Genomic DNA, 26,053 nt, shown 5'->3' on the forward strand with positions numbered 1-26,053 from the left:
GCCTGCAGCTACAGTACAGCAGTAGTAATATACGTATTATTATTAGGCATTGTTTAGATCCAAATTTTTTTTGGATTTTGACAATGTAGCATTTTTATTTTTATTTGACAAACATTGTCCAATTATAGAGTAACTAGGCTTAAAGATTCATCTCGCGATTTACAGACAAACTTTTTTTTGAACGCAGATTTACAGGCAAACTGTGTAATTAATTTTTATTTTTATCTATATTTAATGTTCCATGCATATGCCGCAAGATTTAATGTGACGGAAAATCTTAAAAAGTTTTTTTGTTTTTAGAGTGAACTAAACAAGGCCTTACTGTACAGCAGCAGTAACTCGTGGGCCTTGTTTAGTTCACCCATCAGCGTAAGAGCAACTCCAACACTACCCTAAACTTCACTTGGCAAATCTTGGATTTTGCCAAGTGTAAAGCTCAAATGCCAAGTGAAAAAAAGAGGCTTCTCCAACAGTTAGCTATTTTTTTGGCAAATTTGGACTATCTTGTGATTCCTGAAAAAAATCAGAGGGACTTTTATGCAAAAGTTGCAATCTATTTAAGGCATGCGTGCATGCTGAATGTGTGGGTCCCACCGCGTAGGCAGGATGCCAAGCGCTCCCAACGCTCCTAAATTTGAGCCAGTTGGTCCTCTTTTTGCCAAGCATCCTATTTTGCCAAGTGCATATAGGGTAGTGTTGGAGGAGCTTTTTTCATGTTTTGCCAAAAATTAAGATTTGCCAAGTGCATATAGGGTAGTGTTGGAGTTGCTCTAAGTGCTGGAAGACACATGGACGACATGAGGTAGCGCACGTCTCGCAGAAGTGAGAAGTCCATAGTCATATGTGCATGCCGAAGCGGTTGCGACCTCAGTTGAGACATCACAATATATGACGAAAATAACGATCTACCTGCAAAAAGTAAAGCTACTTTTCAGTCACCTGTTCCAGTTTATACATCCATATATGACAGACCAGCACCTGTTCCAGTTTTCTCAAAAATCATGGAACAGTAGGGCCTATGGAACAGCACGAGGGTAACCAGCAACAGAAGATAAAATAAGACAAGTCATCTTTGCTGAGCAGGGTAGCTCAATGTTCTAGTACATCGATTATGATTTTCATGCACATGTCTCAATGTATCAGGGTAGCTCTCGACAATACACTGGGGAGATAAAATAAGACAAGTCAAGCCAAATGTTGCAGGGTAAATAGACAAATCTACAGTTTGTTAGTAAAAGATGATGAAATCCAATGGTAAAACAAGGCAAAATCATCAACTTTGCTGACCAAAAACAGTGGTAATATATTGACAAATCTACAGATTGTTATAGGTACACTAAGTTACATGATTAGCTGGATTTTGAATTACATTACTATTTGCAATAGGTACACTAAGTTACATGATTAGCTGGACATATTTTTAAGAACCATTTGGTCCTTATATGACAGGAAAATGTTAATTTCAAACTAACTTAGCCGGATACTGTAGTCTCCTCTTCCTGCTCTGCAGTCTACACACACACAATCACTAATTCACTACTAACCAATAGTCAAAAGCAAATAGAGTCCAAAACTAATTTTGAAGAATTTGATCAAAGAGAAATTCAGATTTATGCCAATTTGGGGATAAAACAAACTTTTAGAAAGAAACCACAGAAAATTTTATAACACAAATAACTATTAGTTTTTTTTTATTTTGACAATAGTGGTTTGAATTGATCACGTAATGAAACAACATTCAGACTAGCCAAGACACTATATAATCCCCAATTACATTTTCTAATTAAAATTTTGATCTCCATTGATCAACTTATAAAGTTAGGATCAAAACATGCAATTCTCATGTCCAGGGATCCAAGCAACACAACCATGAGAAGCAAGCCTAGGAATTTTCTCTACAATTTTCTCTAAATTAAATTATACAAATTCAAGGCAAGCTACTACAGGGAATTATTATAAAGTTTTTAGGATCTAAACACACAATTCTCATGTTTAGTAACTAACCTCAAGTAGTAGTTCAGCCATGTATTGACCATCTGGCACACCCTCAAACCATCTGTTTTAGAAGCTCCATAAGTATAGAAATAGAAATCCTCCAAATAGTATGATTCAGAAAAGAAAATATCTGCAGGCAACCAAGTACCGAAACAAGTCTGGAAATCATAATGTGAAATTAAGGTATTGAAGAAAAGGTATATTTTAGTAACAGAATTTTCACTCGTGATGTACCAGCTAAACACACATGATGTGTTTTGTGATTTTGTCACAATGGATACCAGCTTGTGAAGAATGCGTTCTACACCGTAAGGCTTGGTCAGCCATTTAATGTTTTCTGGCAAGCAACCTGTACATGACCAAATAAAAACATAGCATTATGAACTATACGAGAGGATAGTGGTAGATGAGTTCAAGCATTGAAGTGCAAACTGAAGAAATACATTTTTAGTTGTACGATATTTGTCTGTCAAAAGGAAAGCATTGAGTGAGATGCCCAAAAGAAAACTATGTGATTGTGGTCGAGCTCCAATGGTTCGGTTCAATGATCAAAAGATGAAACGAAGTAGTAGCAAATATATTTTCAAAAGCAAATAAAAGAATTGAGCAGGAAATCACCGAAGTCGAAGTTTTCGTCAATTCCCTTATGGCCATTGTAGCATAAGATGATGCTGGTAGAGTAAATTCTAATTTCACAGCCAGTTTCTCTGGTGACAGATCTAAGATGCCAATTGATTTGGTTTCTGCTGAGCTAGCTTCAATGGTTGGTCCAGAGGTGACCACTGAAACTTGCAACTGGGAATCACTTGATGGACAACTGCAAGTCCCATCAGATAACAGCTCATTTGTTTCTGATGATTGGATTTCTGATAGAACATCTAAATCAGTTGGTACTAAAGGTGTATTGTCGTCTGTGTAAGTCATTAGGTCCCTGCATTCATTAAAAACAAATCATAGCACCAAATGTTCTATAGGAGTACATGTACAATTAGCTTGGGTTGTTCATCTAAATTCACTGTGGATAAACATGCAGAAAATTAAAGTTAAATCTAAAACATAAGGGGGAAAGCATTTGATTCGACGGAACAGAAAAACTCTGATTGTATTGTGTGTACCATTCAAAATCAATAGGGCGTTGGAGTATGCGGCGGTAACCTCCTTTCATGCTTGTAATCGAGAAGTCCCTAACAAATTACAGTTAAAGAAATGCATGACAAAAAAGAACTTGCTCCACTGGCCTAAGTATATTGTGCATAAGGAACCAAAAGGAATATATCCCCGATATGTAAGGCACAACATTTGAAGCCTACATAGATAAATGCCATTTTAAAACCCTCATTTTCCTTCTGGTGAAATCAGAAGGAACTTTCTAGTGGTAGTGTATAATTACAGTTCATAAACACCATTAAGCTGTTCAAAAGAGTCAGATGGCAAAAAGTGGACCTTGTGACAGAGCGACTTACTTGATACCATGGGCGCTCTCTATCAGGCTAATGCCATCCTGAGTCACAAAATTAAGATGAACATTATGGTACATTGGAAAAGAAATCATTTCAACATGTGAAACTATCACTTGTTCATACTCTGACTGGAAGAATTATGTATTCCATGAGTTTATAAAAAATTATGAATCTCACAGATTTCTCTAAAGAAGAGATAATATAGTAAACAATGGAAGAACCACACTAAAAGTTACAAGGAACTTCATGACCTAATAAATCATTCAGACAAAACATATATACTTCATAACTAGATACTCCAAATGATATGCATGTAAACAGAAAATTTTCAAATATATCCTTTCTTGGGCATAAAAGAGCAAAGATGCTTGTACAACATAATCCAGTTATCATTACAGATGTTTCTTCAGTTCATAACATGACGACCTCTTCAATATCTGAAAAGTTCATGACAAAACTCATTACCTTCTTGGCTATTTCATGATAAATCCTAGCAACTTCATTCCCAGGAAACAATGTTTCTGACCTGCACGTGGAAAAGGGTAAGCATAAGTGCATAACACTCAAATCACAAAAACATAGGACATAAGCATATGCTCCTCAGTACTCACCCAGGCAAAGGGAGGACAACATCCTCAAACGAGTAGACTGCCTTCAATAAATCTTCAGAATCAACTATCTAGAAGAGAAGCACACAGTTGGGAATTTTGTTATATCAGTGTTATGCAAAGGTTCACCATCAGAAGTATGATCAGTAACGATCTTCTATAGTATACCTTCACAGACTGGATCTTTTCTTCAGGAAGTGTTTCACAAGACATTTCCATTTCAGATGAATTAACATGGCTATCATCATCATCAAACGTATCTGTGGTAGTTGCTTCTCCAAGAGAGGACCCTGTTTTGTAAACTAAGTCACCTTCTACAACTTGTGAAATGCCTGTTTGTTCAGCCATTAGCATATAAAGATAAACAAGAGTATATATTAGTCCCTAATCCCTAGAAAGCCAAAGGTTTTCCCGTTCAAAAAAAAATTGACAGCAGCCAAAGGTTAGTATTAGAACAACAGCTTGACAAGAGCAGCAGAATCTGATGCACAAGTAGACTTACCATATTTTTCCACTCTCATACTTGCAGCATGATTCCATAGGTAACTCTGGTAGCTATGTACATACCTGCACATTAGCATGGTTCCATTGGGGTACCAGAACACAAAGTAAATACGAAAAGCCCTAACAATATATTCTGACAGTAGATTTTGAATACTAATTTCTTACATAACAGTGATGTACCGCATTCTTCATTACGTAATTAGCAATACAAATGAAAATTTAGATAATGTATTGCAACATACATCAGCCTCAGTGTTTTAGGTATAGCCATTAGTGCTTGTAGATAGTTGCCGGGGTACTTCTTCAATCTCTGAAGCTGGAAATTGAAGAAAACATAGTTCTAAGGCTCCCACATTAATGCAATTTAATTCAGACTAACAACAAGCAAGAGTGTAAAATCTTAAAATGGTAACAAGAATGAACAGTAAAATATGGCATCCATGAATTATCATGATCACTTAGTAAATATTGGAAGTTTGGAACAGAAAATGCAAAACTCAATCTCACAAAAGCAGGACAGAAAGGAAATTTTCTATTCAATACCTCTTACTGTGCAAGTAAACAACTTTTATCTTTCGGGTGAGTACATTTTGTACAGAAAAAGTAATCGTGTATTACCTGAAGTTTCAATTGTTATGAGTAAGGCAGGCAGTATGGTGCTGCCTAGTACGGTAGTACCTAGAGGTGCCTAAACTAGTATAATGTAAAGCACATGTCTGCCCAGGCATGCAGATATTTGAGCAATTTTCACCACTCTGGACCAATTGCCAGGCTTGGTTTACCTCTCAAAGCCTCCTAGTTTGAAACTGAAGCTAAAACCAAACTGCTGAACTTAAAGTTCATGAGTGGAACTGCACCAACACCTCAACAGTTCACATAGCCTATGTATTGTGTAGTCAAGAATGCTCTTGGCGGGCGGGAAACACAAACACCTACATCTTACCTTTCTTATGTAAGTGGACTCCGTAGGAACCAGAGAGTAGGAGCCTAGGACCAATCAAATCCCAGCATCCCAAAACTATGCAGTAAATGTGCTAGGAGGAAAAGGTGGACGAATTTATTTTGATAACATGTCCTATATCTGGAAAAAGATCAAGGAAACCTACAATAGCTCTCTCCACTGTGAGATGTCGGGGCATGCCCCTAAGTGCTGCATCAACATCACCATGCCATTTATAATGTACCTGCACGTCATTCATTGCATTGAAACTGCTAGAAGTGAAATTAAGTTTCAAATATTCACATTTCACATAAATTATTTAAAAAAGAACACCTACCCTTGTACCCAGAATCAAGCTAACAGCATGTCTCCACTCTCCTCTCAGTAAAGCAGCACCAACAAAGTGAGTAGGCACAGAACCGCTGCCAAAGCGCTACCAAACACAATGGAAACATACTATGATAATTTGCAGAATAACGAACAAAAAAATCATTTCTTAAAAGGCACAAGAAGCAAGAATAATGAACCACATGTCACATAATAACATAAAAATAAAAACAGTATTAACGTGAAGCATGTTTCCTGTACCTGTAAGCCATAGTAATTGATAAATCCATTTTTACTTAGACCATTAACTGCAGCATTTATAACATCATCTGATTCTGCAATAACATTCCTGGAAGAGATAAAAGAAACGGGAAACATGAACTATCTGCTCACTCTTTAGGCCTTGTTTAGTTCCCAGAAAAATTTGCATTCCTCGTCACATCGAATCTTTAGACGTATGTATGGAGTATTAAATATTGACGAAAATAAAAACTAATTGCACAGTTTGGTCGGAATTGACGAGACGAATCTTTTGAGCCTAGTTGGTTCATGATTGGACAATATTTGTCAAATACAAACAAAAATACTACAGTGTCAATTTTCCAAAAAATTTTGGAACTAAACAAGGCCTTAATTAGAAAACAAGGTCATGGCCTGAGTAAGTGGACCAAAGACAATGGCGCATAATAATGACAAAATTCTACAGTTCCTTATAAGTTGAAACTTAAAACTTATAACCATTGATACAACACATTGAAAGCAAACCACCAAACATTTTATTGTGACTCTGACAACATGTTTCATAGTGCGTGTACAGCATAAAAATTGGCAAATCACAAGCAGTTTCGCGAAGACCATTCATGACATTCAACCAGCACGCTATGTTGCCTATAGTGCCATACAAAGCAAGGAGAGTACGCACCTCAAAGTAATTGCAAAGCGGTTCCCTCTGAGTTGACCAAGAGTAAGGCCCTCCTTCACATAACTGACGAGGCATTTGCAGCTAAGTAGTCAGTGACTTTAAATAAAGGGGTTCATAGATATATGCTTGACTGGTTACCTAAAGTCTCCAACTCTGATACCTGCGAGTTTGCTATTAAGAGCAGCCAACCTACTGGCATGCACTTTGAAAAGTGTCACCTGATCAAGCGGCAGGGAATCAGGACAATGGGGAAAAAATAGAGGGGGGCTTCACACCTGATTGACCCAGATTGTCCAACAACAAACCATATTGACCCGACCAATATGGGTATTCAAATACTTTGTTTCCCGACCAAACCATATTGACCCAGATTGTCCAACAATAAACCAACAAATGGGAAAACTCAGGGCATACCTGTTGGGTTGTAACAGCACGTTTATCCTTTGTCCCTGCAAATCCAAACGATCTTGGCTGTGGAAATTAATCCCACCAACCAGTCAATGGAAGCGATGAGAATTGAGCAACTCAACATAAAACTTGTAAAGTACTTTGATGAAGTAAAACATGGAGACTACCTGAACCCCTAGCATCTTTCCTATAACTCCTAGTGCCTCTTGTGTGTCCTTATTCTCCTTGTAAAGGTTAAACCTGGTAATATTGCTTACTATTATCTACTATATTTCAAAATCAGAATACATGAAATATGAATCGCAAGTCAAATGTGCATCCTAACACATTCTTATCTCAGCAGGTCATAGATGCATATGACAAAAAGAAATGGCAGCACCTCAGGAACTTCCCCAGGTGATAAGGCCAGGATGTAGAGCCTCTACTGTCAAATGGCTTGTCATCTCTCCAGCCTGAACTGTTCATGCCTCTCCTGTTCCTTGCCCTCCCACCGCGTGGCCCTGAACCCAAGCGCACCCTAATACATTTCTGAATACCGTCGCTGTGCTCAACCGTATCCGTGTTCAGGAACTTGAAATTTCTCTTGATGAACTCGTGCACCTCCTGCAGCAAAACAATTACAACGGAGCAGGTGACACGCATATCATCCTCATCCAGGCATCCACTGAAACCACGTTCGGGTTAACCAAACTCACCGATCGATGGGCCTTATCTGCATCGGCTGACAGAATGATTGGCGACAAATCACCATCCCCTCCCTCCGAGACCCTCTCCAGGAATCCCCTCAACGCGTCGTAATCCACTTCGCCGCAGAGCAGCCGGAACGACGCGAGCGCCCGCGATGGATCCGCGGTGGCGTCGCATTCGCCGTCCTCCACATTATCTCCACTCTGGAAATCCACAAACACCAGGCAGGCGAAGTGAGGTCAGAACCTCGGACATGGCAGATAAGATTACAGCCCAGTCCACTAATCCAAGCCCGCAGCGTGGGAGTTCGGGAGAGAAATACCTCCTCGCCGTCGGGGAGATCGAAGGAGGTGAGGCGAACGAGGGCGCCGTCGCGGGCGACCTCGTGGACGATGAAGTCGGAGTAGCGCTGCTTGAGCGCGCCGTTGAAGCCCGGGATGGAGGCGGCGAAGCGGGAGATGCCGACGTCGGGCTCGGCCAGCGGTGCGCGGCGCGGCGTGGGCGGATGGGCTGCGGCACGGGCGCGGAAGTGGGCGGCGGGCGGGCGGGAAGGGGGTTTAGGGGTGAGGAGGGGCAAGGGTTTTAGGAGGTGGCGGCCGCGCATTCTGTCGGGCGCGCCGCGGGAGAACGAGCCGCCGGATTGGGGGACGGGGAGCAACTGCTAGATTGCTATCCCGCTTGTGCAGTTGTGCCTAAAGATGTCAATGGGGGCCCACGACCCGCGACCCGATGGGTATTTACTCTATTAGGGTACCAATATGGAGTGAAACCAGTACCTATGGGTACATAAACGGAGCAAACCCTTCACCCATTGGGTACGCGGGTATGGGAACGTTCTAGTAGTCCCCATACCCATTTACCCATGGGTGAAAAATACCCAGCCCAAAACTAAAGAAGCCCACCAGCCACCAATCCATCGGCAGCCCATACACTGAAACCCTATGTAGTGCTAGCAAAGTACTACTCTCTACTACGTGATTTGTATGGACAATGAACTATTATGGTGTTGTGACTAGTGGTTGCAGCAGAAATTATTATGTTGCTATTTGCTAGGTATATGATGAGGTGGCTATGTGACGATGCTTGTGAATGGCTATGTGACGATGCTTGTGAATTGCTACTATGTGACTGGTGCTTGTGAATTGTTGATGTTTGGCGGGTATGGGTGACCCACCGGGTCTAATTTACCCATCCGGGTATGGGTCTGGGGAAATTCTTCCACCCATCACTGTATATGGGGATACCCGTGGTGTCATATTGTTGTCACGGGGATGGGTCTGGAGACTTCATACCCCATGGGGATTTACCCATTGCCAACACTAGTTGTGCCGCTGTGCGCGGGCGGGCGCTCTGTTTCTTCTCCACGCTCGCAATGAGCCAATGGCGTGGCAGGCCTCCCTCCGTTTTTCTTTTTAATATCCAGCGGGTACAAAATCAAACATTTCTAATTTATAACTATCAGTTTTAAAAATATACTGATTAACAATATAAGATTTATATTGTTTAGAATTATATGGTCCACATGTTATGAATCTATATAATTTTTTTTTAAAAAAAGTTCAAAAACTCAAAATTGAAAATATTTAACTTAGAAAAATCTAATGTAGCATATGCAAAATAGAGGGAGTATAATTAATTTTGTTTCTACTCACTCTCTATCCTGCAAAAGAGACACATGTACTCCCTTTCTAGTTGTGCCTGATGATACAACTGTTGATGTTTTTTTTTCATTGCTTCATATGTGTCTTTTATTGGTACTAGTTCAAGAATGTACTCCCTCCGTCCCAAAATAAGTGACGTTTGCGCTTTCCAAAAAATAACTTTAACTAAACACATAGTAAAAAATATTAATATTTATAGTACATAATTAGTATCATTGAAAAGATCTTTAAGTCTAGTTTTTTAACAAATTTATTTCGAGACACAAATATTGTACATATTTTCTACAAATCGAGTCAAACTTGTAACACGAAAACCTAAAACGACACTCTTTTGGGGACGGATGGAGTAAGATTTTGCATGTCTAGTGCGTTACGGGATTAATCTTTGGATTCGACGCAAGCATTGTACTCAGATTTTGATGTTCAATTGGCCTTGTTTAGTTGTAAAACTTTTTTGGGAAATCGACATTGTAGCACTTTCGTTTGTATTGATAAATATTGTCCAATCATAGACTAACTAGGCTCAAAAGATTTGTCTCGTCAATTCCGACCAAATTGTGCAATTAGTTTTTGTTTTCGTCTATATTTAATACTCCATACATATGTCTAAAGATTCGATTTGACGGGGAATCTGAAAAAATTTTGCAAAATTTTTTGGGAACTAAACAAGGCCAAAGCTTTATCTATGTAAAGCACAGATTGCTTTGAGGAAAGCCATTGGAAAAACGATGAAAAAAATTGAGTATTATTGTACTCCCTTAATTTCAAATTGTAAGTCATTTTAAGAATTTTGAAGAGTCAAAATATTTTCAAGTTTGACTAAAATTATAAAAAAAAATACTAAGATTTGTAAGATAAAATAAGTATAATATATGAAATGAAAATATAATTAAAAAAGAATCCGATGATACTTAGTTGATATCATAATAATTATTATTTTATTATATAAATTTGATTAAATTTAATATAGTTTGATTCTTCAAAATTTACAATTTGAGATAGAGTGAGTACCTTTTATTATGTATGCTGCATCCACGTATCCGGCAATCCACTTCCGAGTTTAGCTTGCGTCGCGACACACTGAGGAATTCCACATTGAGAAGCATGTGAGGCCAGCGTTTCTCGGCGTGCCGTTGTCTGCTACCTTTCGCGGCTTCGCCTCTGCTCTGCTGCCGCGTCTCGTGTCAGGCTGTCAGCTAGCTTGGGGGCGCGGGGGCAGTGGGGCACTACGGCCGGCCATGGCCGCCGCGGCGAGTACACCTCACTGCCACCGACCGTGGCAGCTGCTCGTCCCAGCGAAAGCGTGCGCGAGCCGCCGCACGGGCTGGCCTGCCGTAGCCGCAGGAGTCGGAGCTGGCGGTGCGCCGAACGCATGGACGGGCAGGCTGCTACCGCCACCTGCAGCTCGGCGCGCCGTGAGGACCAAGGCCGGGGCGGCCGAGGCGCGGCCGTCGTCGCCGCCGGACGCCGTGACCTACAGCGCGAGCATCTCCACCGACACGCCCCTCCACGAACCCCCTGGGGTAAGCCAGCTACCACCTACCACCTAATCTCTTCGAGTGCGGCCATGGATGTGGATTGGGGCAAAAACTGAAGCTGGCCTGGACGGGCCGTGCGCGCGCGCGTGCAGGTCTCCTTCGACGAGTACCTCCAGGACAGCGCTCGCGTGTTCCGCGCCATGTTCCCCGACGAGAGCAGGAGCCAGCGGGTCGGCGACGTACGTAACCACCACCTCACGCGCTCGCAGCTCTCCTGTCGATTTCTCCAGCTCGCCCGGCGAAACCTATCGATTTTTGGGTTGTGCAGGGGGAATGGCGGGTCCAAATGCTGCCGCTGCAGTTCCTCCTCCTCACCGTGCGCCCCGTCGTCGTCATGCAGCTGCGGCACCGCCACCGCGCCGGCGGGCTCGACCTCCGAGTCGTGCGTATAGCTTGACTAGCCAGTAGCCACGGCTGGCTTACCAGAATTCTTCTCTCCTTCCTTCGTGGACCGTCACCTGCAACTGCGAGTGGTGAACGATGCGCCTTTTACTTTTACAGACGGAGTGGGAGCTGAGGGGGCTGGACGTCAGCTACGCGCCCTCCAGCTTCGACCTCGACGTGAGCGGGTCGCTGTACGCCGACCGGAGCCGGAGCCGCGGGTGCCGGATGAGAGGCCACCTGGAGATCGCCATCACCTGCGTCCTGCCGCCGCCCCTGCGCCTGGTGCCAGAGACTGTCCTGCGCGGCGTCGCCGAATCGGTAAGATGGTGACCACAACTGCGCGTCTGCAGACTGCAGATCCTAGCTCTCGTCAGGCATCCAAATATATAGCACCAGTTCGGTCACTGAACGGTGGAGCTAAGGCCTTGTTTGCTTCCAAAAAATTTTGCAAAATATAAATAGTAACACTTTCGTTTGTATTTGACAAATATTGTCCAATTATAGACTAATTAGTCTCAAAAGATTTGTCTCATCAATTTCGACTAAACTGTGCAATTAGTTTTTATTTTTATTTATATTTAATACTCCATACATACGTCTAAAGATTCGATGTGACGGGGAATCTAAAAATTTTTGCAAAATTTTTGGGGAACTAAACAAGGCCTAAGTAATTTAATGCAGGTTCTGTCGAGGCTGGCGGAGAAGATGAGGCGGGACGTGGACGTCGGACTCGTCGCCGACTTCAGGAGGTTTCACCGGGAGAAGGCGGCAGCGTCCAGGGCCACGCCGACGCTGGACGGGACGGCATCGAGCAGAGACCAAGCCTCTGAAAGACAGAGTCGCTGATGATCCTAGCCTTAGCTTGTATTGTACATGGAGAGGTGTACGTGTGCAGCGTGATCATTTACATCTGGTTTCTGCTATATACAGGAACTAATCCGAGACTAGAACACACGGAAACACGGCGGATCGGAGTCCAGTCCACTGTCTACATATGAATCGATCTCTGTAGCATCTTTATGTAATCTCCCATCCCAGCACATCCAAACGCAACCCTGACATGTACACCAACACCGCCACGCGAGAGCGATCTACCCAAGAACATAAACACAGTAAGCTATAGCGCTCTACTAGCAAGCACTGCCCCCGTCTCATCTGCCGCCGCTGGTGGTCAGAGGAAGAAGAGCGGCAACGCCAGCAGCAGGGCGCAGATCGCCCACCGGGCGCTGGACACTAGGCTCTCCGCGCCGTCCAGAGGGATCAGGGTGTTGGAAGGGCTCCCGATGCCCGGCGTGAACGTTGACGGCGGGGAGAGGCCGCTGGGGGCGCTCGCAGCCGGCGTGCTGCCTCCTGCCATGGAGCTGCATGCCAACAAGAGAAATACTGCGTGTTACAACTTACAAGCTGGTAAAACGTTTCTGAATGACTGACATGTATAGTGTGTTCTGTGATCTCAAGACGCTCACCTTCCTGTGAAGACACACTGCCCCGAGCCTGAAATGAGAAGAATTCAGATGAAAAGATCAGAGGTCGTGATTCAGACAATTCCCAGCAAATCTAATGAAACTGAATATCAGAACATCGGTACTGCAAACTTTGCTGAACCTGAACTTTGCCAACGACGAGGACATGCTTTCTCTTGCAAGGAACATTTCATATTGACAGGTAACAAACAGTAGACTTACTGGGATCAGAGGTGGTGGTCGCGGCCGTGCCGTTGAAGTTGCAAGAGGCGCCGGTGGCAAAGTTCTTCTGGTAGTAGTCGTTGTAGGCGTAGGACGCTAGCGCCTCCAGGTTGTCCTGCTTGTAGCACGACCCGCCGGGCTGAATGGGCGCACAGTTCGCTTGCCCCGGCCCGCACGCCCAGTTCAGTCCCATCTGCAGAGCCGTCGGGTCCGCGCCCTGTTTCGCCACACAGAACAAGCTGGTGGCCAGCGACCTCCTCTTGCTGCCGTCCACTGAATCTGGATCGACGGTGGTTTCAGCATGGCTGCCTGCACATTGTAGGAACAGAGCACGTTGTGAAGTTGCGACAAATGGCGAAACTGGTGGCTGGGGTTTGAGCTACTACAGAAAACATCAGAACCAAGAGCGTTCTTGTCTACAACACGTCAACACCACCCTCATCCAACCCTACAGACTCCACGTACATATAGAAGTAATATCTATATATATTTTCACATAAGTAGTGGTGAACTACACTTGATCAAGGGAAAAGGGGTAAAAAAAAGTACCGATCCGCACACAAAAAGAGCACTTTCACTGATGTAAGACTACACATGAAAGTGATACTCTCCGAGCTTCATATAAGCAGATATTTTGCAGCATAAACCCATCCACAGCCACAAAAGTAGCACCGCCTTTTATGGTGAAATTTTCAGGGGCATTGGGAATCTCAATAATGAGAAAAAGAAGTGAGAAAGAAATGGATGCGACTACTGCAGCGAAAGCTACGTTACACGTACCTGCTACGTTTGCCAGAAGGAAGACGAGCAGGAGCAGGAATCCGTGCAATCTTTTGCCAAACATTTTACTGTTCCACTCTCTAACCACCAACATTCTCAAAGACCACCTGCTACCGTAACAATGTGCTGAAATTTTAGATAACAGTAATCGAGAGCAAAGGAAAAGGAACAAAGACATCACGTCAGTAAGAGCAATCGAGAGAAAACTAGGGAAAGCAATTCAGCAAACAAGTTGTTCAAGGAATTAAACATTAGATTTTGAGCATAATCAAACAGGAGTTGTTGGCGCACAATATTATACTTTTTTCATCACGGGATACGTACGTGGGAGATACACGTATTGATTATCGAATCATGTGAAAGAAAAGATACCAAACATGTGGTTTTGTATTTTTGGATTGGAATGTCTAAATGTTTAAAATGATAGACAATGTGGCAATATGGAGGAGCGTCCATAGTCTGATAGTCCTCTAATTAAAAAGAGGATCGACCAACATTTGATCTTCAATGTGGCAATATAGAGGAGCGTCCATAGTCCTCCAAAGCTTACAAAGGCTGTATGTATATAGCAGCACTCAAAACTCTAACTTGACTCTTCTTCTTGTTGTTTCCCCGTATAACCCGACCCTTGTGGAGCGAATTACATATTCGCACCATTATAGCATGACGCAACAGAAGCGGAACAAGATACGTCTCTTGGAAATCGAAGATAGTGAAACGCGTGCGTCACAGTCATACTCCAAATTTCTAATCCTACTCTTCAGTCTTGACTCACAATCAAGTAAAACTATTGCGTCGGCATGAACTAACACCACTTCCTTTCCCCCTTTTTGTGCTGCGTATTAAGCTGAAAGAAACATCGACATACATGGTAGACGAATTCTTAGCTTCACAGGTGCATATACCCTACTATATTCTAGGGAAATTCTCGGCGGATCATAAACTACTGATTTGATCCTTCGTCATCTATGGAGAGAAAATAGGATTGGCTGGTAAAAGAGCAGTAGGTTGATCAAATTGCGTCAATTCAACGAATTCTGACGAGTGATTCTGCAACCTGATAGCAGGGGCGAACCCATCATATTCCTCCCGAGTTCCGATGCTCGGTTTCGCACAGCAGAAAGGGAAGCGAAGAGCGCATACCTGGCGGGTGCTCGTCGCCGGCGAAGACCCGACGAAAGCCTGGCGAAGGGACCGACGATGCTACTATACCAGCAGCAGTGGCAGCAGCGGCGGTCGCCGAGTTGCGGGTAGGGAGAAAACGAGCGAGCGCAGGCGGGGTGAACGGGAGAAGCTAGAAAAGGCAACGAGTCCGGTGCTGTTTGGAAGGACCCTGAATTCCTGAAAGAAAGTTGTGTGGGTCCACATCAGAGGAGTAAGTAGATCGCCCCATTTTTTATTTTTTTGGAAGAAAACATTTCGGCACCTCTAAAACCCTTCTGGATTTTATTAAAATAACAATATACTTCATTCATAAAAAAAAACATTTCTCACATCTAGAAAATGAAACAAATTTAAGTTTAATAAAAAAATATTGACATTCATGATACTGAATAAGTACAATATCACTAATAATGAAATTTATTTTATATTAAATATGTTTAGAGATATAAACTGATATTATTTTATATAAAGTTGTTTACTCGGACGGCCCAGCCTACGACCGTAAGACATTCGAGGGCGCTCGACAGAAGCGTGTCATTTGTACGATTAAATTCTTCTTTAATTACAATGATATGCAAATCTTTTTGTGTATTTAAAAAAACATGCAATTATACATTTTTAAAACAAAATCAGGCATTTATATGGTTGCTACCGCGGTAGGCATATATGAGAGAATGAATAATAATTAGAATTGTTAATTCTTCTTGAAAAAAGGGAAGAAAAAGAACTATATGTACCACTGACTTGGAGGGTCTTATGCAAATATGCATTGTGTTTGGTTTGAGAAATTAACTCGTTGTATACATCCACTAATCTTTTATGATTATACTTAAATATATGCTCGTTTCGCAAAAAAAAAATACTCGTGAAGGATGAGTCCATTTAACAGCCTAAACACTCATTGCCTACATTAAACTACTTATAAACATGCTATAAGTTGTTCAAAGGATTATTGTTATACCATATTTCTATAGACCAAGATAGCGAGGAACATATAGTGCTAAGGGATATAGCATTGCATGAATGGAAAGGGGGAAATTAGCATACTTTTAGTGTTGGGGGCAGTGGACTGAGCAGATAAGGGGTGGAGTGTGTGTGGGGGGGGGGGGGGGGGGTGTAGGGGTCAATGAGCATAGAGAATGGATAATATTCATGCTTAAACCTTTACTAATGATCAATCAGCATGGCTTTTGTTTTCGCTTGCACTTTTTCCACTAATTCTTGTTTCTTTTCCCACAACGAGGAATCACTGTCTTTGTTCTAAAAGGAGAAGACAGGGAATTTAAGATTCTATATAATTTGGAAGGCAAGCATAAACATCAATCCACAAAGGAAGATTAGCAGTGCAGATGTTCTACTGTTTTCCAACTGCTCTGTTCACTCCAAAGCAACTATGCACACGCTTGCGTAATGATCGAGCACATCGACCTTTTTCCCCTTTGTATTTGTATGTATCTATCTATCAATTCATTGCTCATGGACATTCACTTTGAGTTTCACAAAAGCAACCAACAAAATGTTGGACCTTTTTGTTTCCAAATATTCGTCATGCTTCTTGCACCTTATCTTTTTGCTGCACACGCTTGTAGGGTATCCATGTCGAGGGAAGATAATGGCATAGGTGGTTGGTACTACCACATCAGACACAATGAGAAAATGGAGTCATCACCATCAAGAGTGCGGCACCATGTGGTCAACCGTGGAAAAACACAATGGCCACACCGGCCATTCTAGGGGTTTCTGTCACCACACCGGCCAGATCGTCTATATCTACATTCTTAATAATAAGAAATCAATGATACAGGGAGGCAAACCTTGCAGTCCTTCTGCACTCTTTCTTGGGAATAAAATATTGAGAGAAGACGAAGAATATTGATGTGATATTCCATATACCAAGCACAGTCTCGCGAACGGAAATATTAAGCATTGTAAGTACATCTCCAGTACTTCAAGATAAAAAAACAAATTGCAAAGGAAACTTAGGAGCATATTCCGTTGGATTCCTCTAATCATTTTTAAACTATTTTTCTTTTTAAAAAATAAGGTAATTTTGTATATGGAATCTCAAACTATTTCTTAATCTCTCCAACCGCTTTTATACTTTATTTCTCTCTTATACATTTTGCACTGGAGATCTTGTTCTTAGTCTATATGATATTCGAATTTGGGTTCAGCTTTCAACAATACAATCTAATTTTGTATCCATATTTATTTCTTCTCTTATACATTTGCATTGGGAATCCTGTTCTTACGCTATATGATATTCGAATTTGAATTCAACTTTGAAAGATCCAATCTAGTTCATGTCCATACTTGATGATATTTAATTCTATATTGTATTTGTTTTAGAATATAAATATAAGTGTGGGAAGTGTGCTATCCAATTTGACGGCTAGGAACAGTACGTGTTAAGGACATTGGTGCCTACTGATGAAATGATGATTGTCCATCTCTGTTGGGGAGTTGTGCTGGAGCTGACCAGCACAATAGTGTAGCTTTCCATGAGAGCTAAAGTTGAGCAGGAAAAAAGTTTGAGAAATGAATCACACACTTTAATAGTTAATTAACGAGTGAAATTGAGCTCAAAAAGCAAAGTTTGAGGATCAAAACAATCACTTTAAAAATATATTCCACAATCAATTTATAATACTTACTATACATCATACATATTAGTATTTTTTTATACATATCTGGTTATACTTAAGATCGGCGGACTCCTCGAGAATAAAGAATTTAATCTTTTTTTTAGGGCGGAGGCAGTAATTCATGAATTAAATTGAGCCCAAAGGGCAAAATTTGAGGATCAAAATGATCATTTTGATAATTTAAGATGGTAATAAACCAAAAATAAAAATTGATAATTAAAATGACTATTTTAAGAATTCAAACACAAAAATTGAGCGCGGTAGTCTAGCATCCTCCGGCACCCGCCGGTCTGTTTCTGTCGTTCTGGAAAAAAAACAATCTCATTTCATGCGTTGCATAAGGGCAACTCCAGCGGTAGCCTCCAAAACTATGCCTCTATTTTTAATTTAAGTGTTCTCCCTACTTTTTGAGGTTCAACTTTTTTGCTTCGACTCCAACAGTAGCACCTAAATTTGGGCCCCCAAACCTATTCTAGAGAGAATGACAGAAGGGACCCATTCATCAGTGTCTTTTTCTTTTTCCTCTTTCTTCTTCCTTTGGACATGAACACAATTAGAGCATCGAGCCGGTTATCGTAGAGTGTCATGCACATACAAGGGTAGAGAGAGAGCATGCGCTGGGGCTAGGACACGCGATGGAGGATGGGGGCTACCCTGTTGGCCCAACAGAAATAGGGTCTGGAAGAGAAATATGGGTGCCCAGTTAAATATGGGGTCTGGAGTAGGGGTTCTGCTGGAGTAATGTTTTTAGTCTGGCTACTTCTATTGGGCTTGAGGGCTCTGCTGGAGTTGCTAAGCCGAAAAAGATAAGAGGCCCAGAAACATGCAGCCCACTCACAAGATCTTAACGACCCTCACGGCCCAGCAGCGCCCGCATCCGCCGCGCATAACCCCATTCCGTTACAACGCGTGTCGCGATCCAACGGTTCTCCAGCGCGCTGTCCGCGCGATAAAAGCGCCGGCGCCTCCTCTCGCGTGGCCTCCCGAAGGTTCCAGACTCGATTGGACGGATCGGAGCAGCACTCCTCCACGGCTCCCCACCTACAGCCCTGACTGATCCGGTCTCTCTTGAGGTAAGCGTGGCTGTGAACTGTGATATTTCCTCGCAGAATTGCCTTTTTTTAGCTATTTTTTCGATGGAGGCGCGGATTAGCTGTGAAGTGTAGCCAGTAGCTGCTTTTGGAGGATGGATCGTTAGTTATGCTCAACCCTAATCCCTTTTACTGGTCATCGGTATGTCATTTTGTTTGTTTAGACTATGATCTACTCAGCAAGTGATGCACGATGGTAGGTAGATGACTCTTCTGTGATTGTTAAATTCAGGGCGTTTCGCTAGTTTTTTCACAGTTTGCACGTGAATTTGTGTCTGGTTTTGTTCTGTGTGATGACTCTGAATATACATGTGGCGGTAGTCTGCTGTGATACACCCATTATTTCGCGATTAATCCTATTTAGTATTCTTTTGACTTCTTTTTTTTAAAAAAAAATAATAATCCTTTTTAGTATTCTTTTATAGTCTCGATTGATATAGAATAGCCAGTGAACCCATTCCATTTGATGTTTCAATATATCGAGTATTATGTCGTCCCAAAGGGTAGCTTTTAGGGAGGGAATGATGAGATGTTGGAAGTTCACAAGTTTGTGCCTTTCTGAAGGCTGGGTAGACTGCCCCTTGTCTTTTATAATGTCCTTTTCAGATGTCTTCTTTGTGCACGTACTGTTTCATTACTTAGGGAGTTACTAATGTCTATATTTAACTGTAGTCTCTCTGCTTATATTAGTGGTTAATCCTAGATCAATATGAGAAGGGGCTACAGTTACAGCCCTTCACCACCAAGGGGCTACAGGAGAAGGGAGCGCAGCCCAAGCCCCCGTGATTATTATGGTGGCCGTGGTAGGGATCTCCCAACCAGTCTTCTGGTCAGGAATCTCCGTCGGGACTGCAGGTAAAGATTTGTCAAACACTCACTTTCTCCTACAATTGCAGCTACACTACTCGTAGGTGTGCTGGATGACAAAGTAATTTGTTATCACTTACTCAAATTCAGTTTGGTGCTATGCATCTTCAGGGCCTAATTGGAGGGCAAACATCTATGGCTTATCATTTATATTTATTTGTTTAAGCATGCCAAACATATTGTCTTGTAAACCTACCCAATTACAAAAGGAAAATCAATAACTATAGCTTGTTGATACTTGGATAAATTATTTAACACCAAAGTTATTTCCATAAATGCCTTGGCCACCCCTCAATTTGAGCAGTTTGTTAAGAAACCCTTGGCCACCCCTCAATTTGAGCAGTTTGTTAAGAAAACTAGTGATTTCAAAGTATTTTATTGGTGAATAAACCATATACATTGCTATGTCTGACCTGTCTTCTTCGTCATTAGCCTCTCCTGAGATTTCAATCAAGTTCCGCCACTGATGTCATTCATATACATGTGCTATTTTGCCGGTAGCCAAGTCAGAGTTTGCTTTAGATGCATCCATGAAAAAGAATGTATATTACCTGACACCTCAATGGTTTCTATCTATTTATTCTCTTTGTGCCTTTTATACCCCTTATTTCTTTGTTATGGTTATCATACTGTGGTGTTACCGCTGAGACTTAATTGTACCCTGTGTTTTTGTCATCTCTAACGCACAGTTTTTCTCTGAATGCAGGCCAGAAGACCTCCGTCGGCCATTTGGACAATTTGGTCGACTTAAAGATATATATCTTCCAAGAGATTATTACACTGGGTAAGGCACCTACCTAGACTGTGTGCATTGCAAACTGTTGCGGCCTTAAATGGTATTGACATGGAACATTACTTTTGCCCACCTCTTGAAGTAACGTGAAAATAATTTTTTGAAGACACAAGCTTAAAAGATTACTGTTGAAGAGAAGGAAGAAATAGAGAATTTCAATTAAGTGATCTGCAACTTAAAAGAGTACTCAGTACTGTTCAAGAGATGGGAAGAATTAGAGTTACAAGTTTAAGAGATACATCATGAAGAGTTTCAAGTCTCTATTTAAACTCTCATGAGTGCAAGGTCAGCAGCAAATTAAACTAGTGCACTCTGCACCTGTCTAACTTATTCTTGTCTTCATCTCTTTCAGCAGCCATGTAGAGATCCATAGTTTTACCAATTTGATACTGTGTGCTGTGAAATACCTGTACCATCTTTCTTAGAACATAGCCTTTTTATAGTGCACTCTGCACCTGTCTAACTTATTCTTGTCTTCATCTCTTTCAGCAGCCATGTAGAGATCCATAGTTTTACCAATTTGATACTGTGTGCTGTGAAATACCTGTACCATCTTTCTTAGAACATAGCCTTTTTATCTTTGGAAGATGAATACATATCTTTAAGAGCTCATAAAGATTTTCCTTCTGTGCACTACAGGGAGCCTCGAGGGTTTGGATTTGTCCAGTATTATGATCCTGATGATGCTGCTGATGCAAAGTATTATATGGATGGGCAGGTAGTTCTTGGTAGGCAAATAACAGTTGTTTTTGCAGAAGAGAACAGAAAGAAGCCTCAAGAGATGAGAGCTAGAGATAGAGTCAGGTTTGTTGGCTCCTCCCAGGACCTTGCCACTGAATGGCACACTGCCTCTCTATTCACTTTTTGCTGCATATTGCAGGGGTCATTCTTATGATCGGAGGTATTCTCGCTCTAGGTCCCCTCGTTATTATAGAGGTGGCTCTCCTTCACGCAGCCGAAGCTACTCAAGGTATGCTTGCGCCTTGCATCTTGATCTTACAGTTTTGTCTACATAGCGAGCACCCATTTCTCAATGATGCAATCAAATCTGTTGCATTGGTAGGTCTCCTTCACCTCGGGATCCAAAACACAGACTTAGAGAGAGGTCGTACTCCGGCTCACCTGTGGACAGCATATCAAGAAGTGGGAGCCCGTATGAGGATGGATATCCCAGATCATCACAAAGGGAGAGATCTGTTTCTGTCAGCGGATGAAGCAGTTTTACAGTCTAGAGCTACTGCTGTGAATCTACGCATGGTGGCCTACTTGTTATGTCTTTCTGAACCATATATATTCTGTCTAGATTATCATTCCCAGTACCAGAGAAGTATCGTGAGACTGTTTGCTGTACTTATTAGTCTTGAGGATACAGAACGGGGGTCACCAATTCTCAGTAGATGGACTATGACCACTAAGCTACGCCAGTGCCACTGCTTTGTGTATTTATAGAATTATAGGCAGTTTTGTGGTATGAATAAAATTGGTTGGATTGTGAAAGCTAATTGGTAACTTTTTTATGGATCATGAAACGAACGTTTTACATCACTGAACAAAGGCGGGGATACGATTTTTTTTCTTTTTTCCTTTTGAAGAACAACTTGGCAAACCTGCGTCTTATTAAGCCGACATGAAGGGCAGGTTGGCTAAGCATTTCATCAAATATGTGCAATAGATGATGGATGTCCATGTGTTTGGTGGTTTTTAAGGAGTGAGAAAATTGCTTAATAGATAATGGACATGTCAGTACAGGATATTCGATATGAAATTCAAATACTGCCAATGCCACCATTGCTGGTGATTTAGAGCCACTCTGCAAAGATGAAAAGGAGGGCAAAAGGTTTTCATTGAAAATGTAGCTAATGGAGAACTCTTTCTTGCACTACCAAAGTACTTCGTTGCCTGCTTATTAAAACCTTGATGGCAGTCACCAATGATTTTCTGCATCGTATACTGGCCGATGTCAGATCACAAAATTTTTGCGAGTAGCACGGCCGCTGATGCACTCCAGGATTACCTATTTTTCAGTAATGATATAGTGTTTTTCTCTCACAATAAATTAGTATCAATATCATTTTTTTTCTCCAGCCAGCCGAACAAGACCGCTAGAAAGGTTTTGATGATTCATCAGTAATGGAGGTTTTGATGATTCATCAGTAATGGAGACGGAGACTAGGGAATTTCCTCGTTCGATTTTCCCTAGTAATGACTTGAGCAATGGAAATAGTTTGGACTATATAGTTTCAAATTATTAAAATTATTTTGTTGAGTGAGGTATTTCATTACTTGTTAGGGCACCATTAATGGAGGCTAACATAGTGCAAACTAGTATTACTTGTGGTTTGCAAAGAAACTTGCCTCACCTGTATTTCCTCTCCTTTTTTTATCATGGACCACCTTCTCTCTCCCCAAGTATATGCAACTTCTGCAAACTACGACAAGTTTAGAGCACCTACTGTTGGGGAAGACCTTAGAAAGTGTAAAAACATACACAAATAAAACAAACGTGAACTAGACTCCATGTGAACAACAGATACAGGCGTTATGCAAGACATCAAAGCAGATAAGACCACTTACTGTATTCAGTAAGTCATGAAGAATTGAAGACTGAGAGTTGATTGTGCAGATAAGACCCAATTAACGCAGGCTTCCATCCAAATTCAACAAATTTACAATAACCCAGAAAGATTCAGATGAAATGAAAGATATATCAACCATGAATCGTATCCTGGGACGCCAGATAATGCTGCAGAGCCATGGAACTTGATAATTTGCTAAGTACGGAGCACAGGCAGCATAAGCTGCATCTTCCCAAGATGGAATGGAAGAAACAAAAGCATGCCAGTGTCGTAAGCTGCCTAAAATAGTACCAAACCAAAGCAAATCAAAACATTTTAACATCCCAGGTCACTATGTTATTGCCAAAACCCACAGAAAAATTGTTCATGTCGTCTAGCACTATATGAATAAAAAGAACAGTAGAACAGGGCCTGTTTCGTCCTGAGACTCCAGGTCAGTTCTTAGCAGTGAGGGCATTCTTTTCCTTGATCCTAGATCGGTTGTCCAACTTGACAAAACGCTTCAGGTCTTCATAAGGGAGTGTCTTGGGATCTTTCCTCCGCAGCTCACTCAGCACAGGACGCTTGTTGAGCATGTGCCACAGCCAGTCAGGATACTCAGAGTCTGGTTGAATTTTTGGATCAGAACCCTCCTTGAGGATGTTTGCCCCAAACACTGTTGTACTCTTAAGCTCTTGGCTGAGCGCAGGAGTTTTGGCAGCATCAGCCGCACCGCCCTTTCCACCCTTCTTTCCCTTGCTTGCAATTGCAAGGCTTCTACTCTCTATCAATTGAGCGGCATGCCTCGGAACAACGCCATGCTTTAACCCTCTTGTCCAAGACATCGCCATTCCTGGGTTGAAGTTTTCACTGCATATACAGACCACGAGAATGAGATCTGATTGTGAAACTGGTGGAATCAGGGAAATGTCTGGTGCAGATTATAGAAATTCAGAAATCAGCAAGGAAACAATATATCTGACTGGAAGATCATTCAAATACACTGATGGACAAGCACCTTGAAAATATGAGCATCTAGTGAAAGGTCCAAGGCCTTCCTAATGTAGTTTGATGCTGCTATTTGGTTTTCAAATTTATAGTATTACAGCTCTGAAGCTAATACAGGCATTACTTAAAGTATATCATTCCTTTTTTTTTCTAAAGATGTTTGTTACAGCTTTATATTGAGAAACACTGATAATCCCATCGCATACTTTCACCTGTTGTTCCAATTGTTCCAGTGAATAAGGTTTTATAACCATTTCAGTGCAGTTTGGTTTAGGAAAATAGAAGCGTGTAATAAGTTTGCAAAATTGGAAAACGGTGTGCTACGGGAGAAATTTACAAGTTCCACCGTCTCGTCTCGATCCTAGCAGGCGGGAAGCTAATACAAAACAGCACCTATATTTTTTCGATAGGAGGTATCTCCCCATTTCCATTGATAACAACGAAAATACCAGTTCTTACAGATAGTTTCAGGAAGATTACTAGAGTTATCAGAGAGAAACTGGAAACTACCCTTACGAAACTAAAAGCGCCTGTATCAGACGACTTACACATAGACCAGACTGAGAGAACAGCATAAGAGTAACGAAACTACCTCCCAGAAGGTACCCAACAAAAAAAAAGCAGCACCTATTTGTAGCATGAAGAACGAACCCTTGCACGGAAATCAGTACTAAGAACTGAATCATGGGCCATATATTTGAAGAAGACTTGTAACCAGACCAGATCCGAGTACGGATAGGTCAAGTTAGGGTTTGGGTGCCCGGCTTCGCACAGCAGGAAAGGAGGAGAAGCGGCGGGCGTACCTGGTGGTGGGCGGTCGTCGCCGGCGAAGGGTCCGAAGATGGATACCTGCGTATGGCGGCGGCGGTGGCCCAGCCGTCGGCACTAGAGAAGAGACGACAGGGAGAGCGCCCGCAAGGGCCGCCGAGGAGAACGGGAGAAGGAAACGCAGCCGCAGGGTAAACGCAGCCCAGTCTCAGGCTGGGCCGAGCCAGGCCGGTGCTGTTTGGAAGCCCAGGGTCTTGGGCAGTTGGCACCGGCGGCCGCTGGGTTGGGCTCCAGGCCAGTCCAGCGACTCCTCCTCCTCCTCCTCCGGTCCAACAGACTGTGGCCTGTGCTGCTGCTGGTCTCCTGCTGCGAGCAAAAAGAGGAGACCTTGGCGTCGGCGCCCGCACCGCCGTACGTGCACGTCCCGTCCCGTTCACGAGCGATCGACGCGTAGTAGTACTAGTATTCCTGGGGTGGGAAATCAGAAACACCCCGCGGCCCGTCGCCCCGTCCGTCGTGCTAAACAACAAGTTGCCGAGTGCCGTTGACAAGCTGGCGAAAAGCAGCGGCCGGATCGAGTTGGGGTTGGGCGGCAGTTCGCCGCGGTCGGCAGAGCGCGCGTGGGCGTGGGCGTGGCGGTGTGAACGAGCCGCACATGACGAGATCGACCGGACCCGCGAGCACGGACAGCCAGCCAAGCCTAGCGAGGGAGTGGCGGCATCCATGCGTGCAACAGCGATGACCCGCGCAACCACATGGCACATGAGCACTTCGATCGCCATCATGTAGTACTAGCTAGAATCACACTAGCTAGGTAGCAAGTCGTAAGTCGTTTTGTACCCCGTACTGTTGCGCCTACGGTACGGTCTAGTGGCGGTCTCGTGTCGGAGGCACGGCAGTCGGCACACGGACCACGGGCCGGTGAGATGGGATCCTTGTGCGACTTTTGGCAGCTTGGACTTTTGCAGCGACGACGAGGAGGAGTTCGGCAGCAGCCGGAGAAAACTAACATTTGTTCCAAGTTTCCCGCCGTACCATGGATCGGACTAGGGAGCAACACACACTACTACGCGGTATGTGCGCGCGACTTCATTACACAGCGCGAGAGGTTTGAATTTGACCTCGGATCGACGATCATGTCTAGTCTACCCCCTCGCTTAAACTAAGAACCAGGCCAGCTCAACAGTAAGGCCGAGTAGTCATCACTCTCACCCTCACCCCCAACTCGTAGGTCTCCTTCACACCAGCGTGGCGCCTGACGTA

The 26,053-nt window shown here is 42.7% G+C and overlaps 5 protein-coding genes across 10 annotated transcripts; 2 read left to right on the forward strand and 3 right to left on the reverse strand.

Moving 5' to 3' along the window:
• Positions 466-9,700, reverse strand: LOC8063519 (pseudouridylate synthase 7 homolog). Of its 2 annotated transcripts, none has more exons than XM_021453063.1 (21): positions 8,174-9,700; positions 7,860-8,054; positions 7,544-7,767; positions 7,332-7,404; positions 7,171-7,227; positions 6,895-6,974; positions 6,757-6,819; positions 6,096-6,183; positions 5,845-5,940; positions 5,674-5,751; positions 4,810-4,883; positions 4,566-4,630; positions 4,232-4,353; positions 4,067-4,134; positions 3,921-3,981; positions 3,459-3,496; positions 3,111-3,179; positions 2,614-2,926; positions 2,230-2,344; positions 2,005-2,125; positions 466-909 (listed from the first exon to the last, which is right to left on the reverse strand). In XM_021453063.1, exons 1-19 carry the CDS (start codon positions 8,453-8,455, stop codon positions 2,315-2,317), a joined length of 2,076 nt encoding a protein of 691 aa, XP_021308738.1. In that variant the 5' UTR covers positions 8,456-9,700; the 3' UTR covers positions 466-909; positions 2,005-2,125; positions 2,230-2,314. The 2 variants fall into 2 exon arrangements, with proteins under 2 accessions (XP_021308738.1, XP_002463237.1); XM_002463192.2 differs by having other exon boundaries at positions 4,232-4,395; positions 8,174-9,699.
• On the forward strand, positions 10,494-12,448 carry LOC8063520 (uncharacterized protein SYNPCC7002_A1590). The gene is made up of 5 exons (XM_002461035.2): positions 10,494-11,035; positions 11,143-11,229; positions 11,319-11,432; positions 11,552-11,752; positions 12,116-12,448. Exons 1-5 carry the CDS (start codon positions 10,751-10,753, stop codon positions 12,278-12,280), a joined length of 852 nt encoding a protein of 283 aa, XP_002461080.1. The 5' UTR covers positions 10,494-10,750; the 3' UTR covers positions 12,281-12,448.
• Positions 12,319-17,566, reverse strand: LOC8079373 (PLASMODESMATA CALLOSE-BINDING PROTEIN 5). The gene is made up of 6 exons (XM_021453624.1): positions 17,543-17,566; positions 15,043-15,193; positions 13,900-14,025; positions 13,120-13,428; positions 12,901-12,928; positions 12,319-12,795 (listed from the first exon to the last, which is right to left on the reverse strand). Exons 1-6 carry the CDS (start codon positions 17,564-17,566, stop codon positions 12,606-12,608), a joined length of 828 nt encoding a protein of 275 aa, XP_021309299.1. The 3' UTR covers positions 12,319-12,605.
• Positions 18,626-21,999, forward strand: LOC8063521 (serine/arginine-rich SC35-like splicing factor SCL33). 5 transcript variants are annotated; one of them, XM_021454044.1, is made up of 6 exons: positions 18,626-18,781; positions 19,490-19,654; positions 20,373-20,450; positions 21,099-21,263; positions 21,340-21,429; positions 21,523-21,999. In XM_021454044.1, exons 2-6 carry the CDS (start codon positions 19,509-19,511, stop codon positions 21,671-21,673), a joined length of 630 nt encoding a protein of 209 aa, XP_021309719.1. In that variant the 5' UTR covers positions 18,626-18,781; positions 19,490-19,508; the 3' UTR covers positions 21,674-21,999. The 5 variants fall into 5 exon arrangements, with proteins under 5 accessions (XP_021309719.1, XP_002461081.1, XP_021309720.1 ...); XM_002461036.2 differs by having other exon boundaries at positions 18,635-18,781; positions 19,503-19,654; XM_021454045.1 differs by having other exon boundaries at positions 18,666-18,781; positions 19,472-19,654.
• On the reverse strand, positions 23,084-25,010 carry LOC8079374 (54S ribosomal protein L37, mitochondrial). The gene is made up of 2 exons (XM_002463194.2): positions 24,826-25,010; positions 23,084-23,884 (listed from the first exon to the last, which is right to left on the reverse strand). Exon 2 carries the CDS (start codon positions 23,863-23,865, stop codon positions 23,470-23,472), a length of 396 nt encoding a protein of 131 aa, XP_002463239.1. The 5' UTR covers positions 23,866-23,884; positions 24,826-25,010; the 3' UTR covers positions 23,084-23,469.

The sequence above is a fragment of the Sorghum bicolor genome, chromosome 2 (assembly GCF_000003195.3).
Source record: "Sorghum bicolor cultivar BTx623 chromosome 2, Sorghum_bicolor_NCBIv3, whole genome shotgun sequence".
NCBI lineage: Eukaryota > Viridiplantae > Streptophyta > Magnoliopsida > Poales > Poaceae > Sorghum > Sorghum bicolor.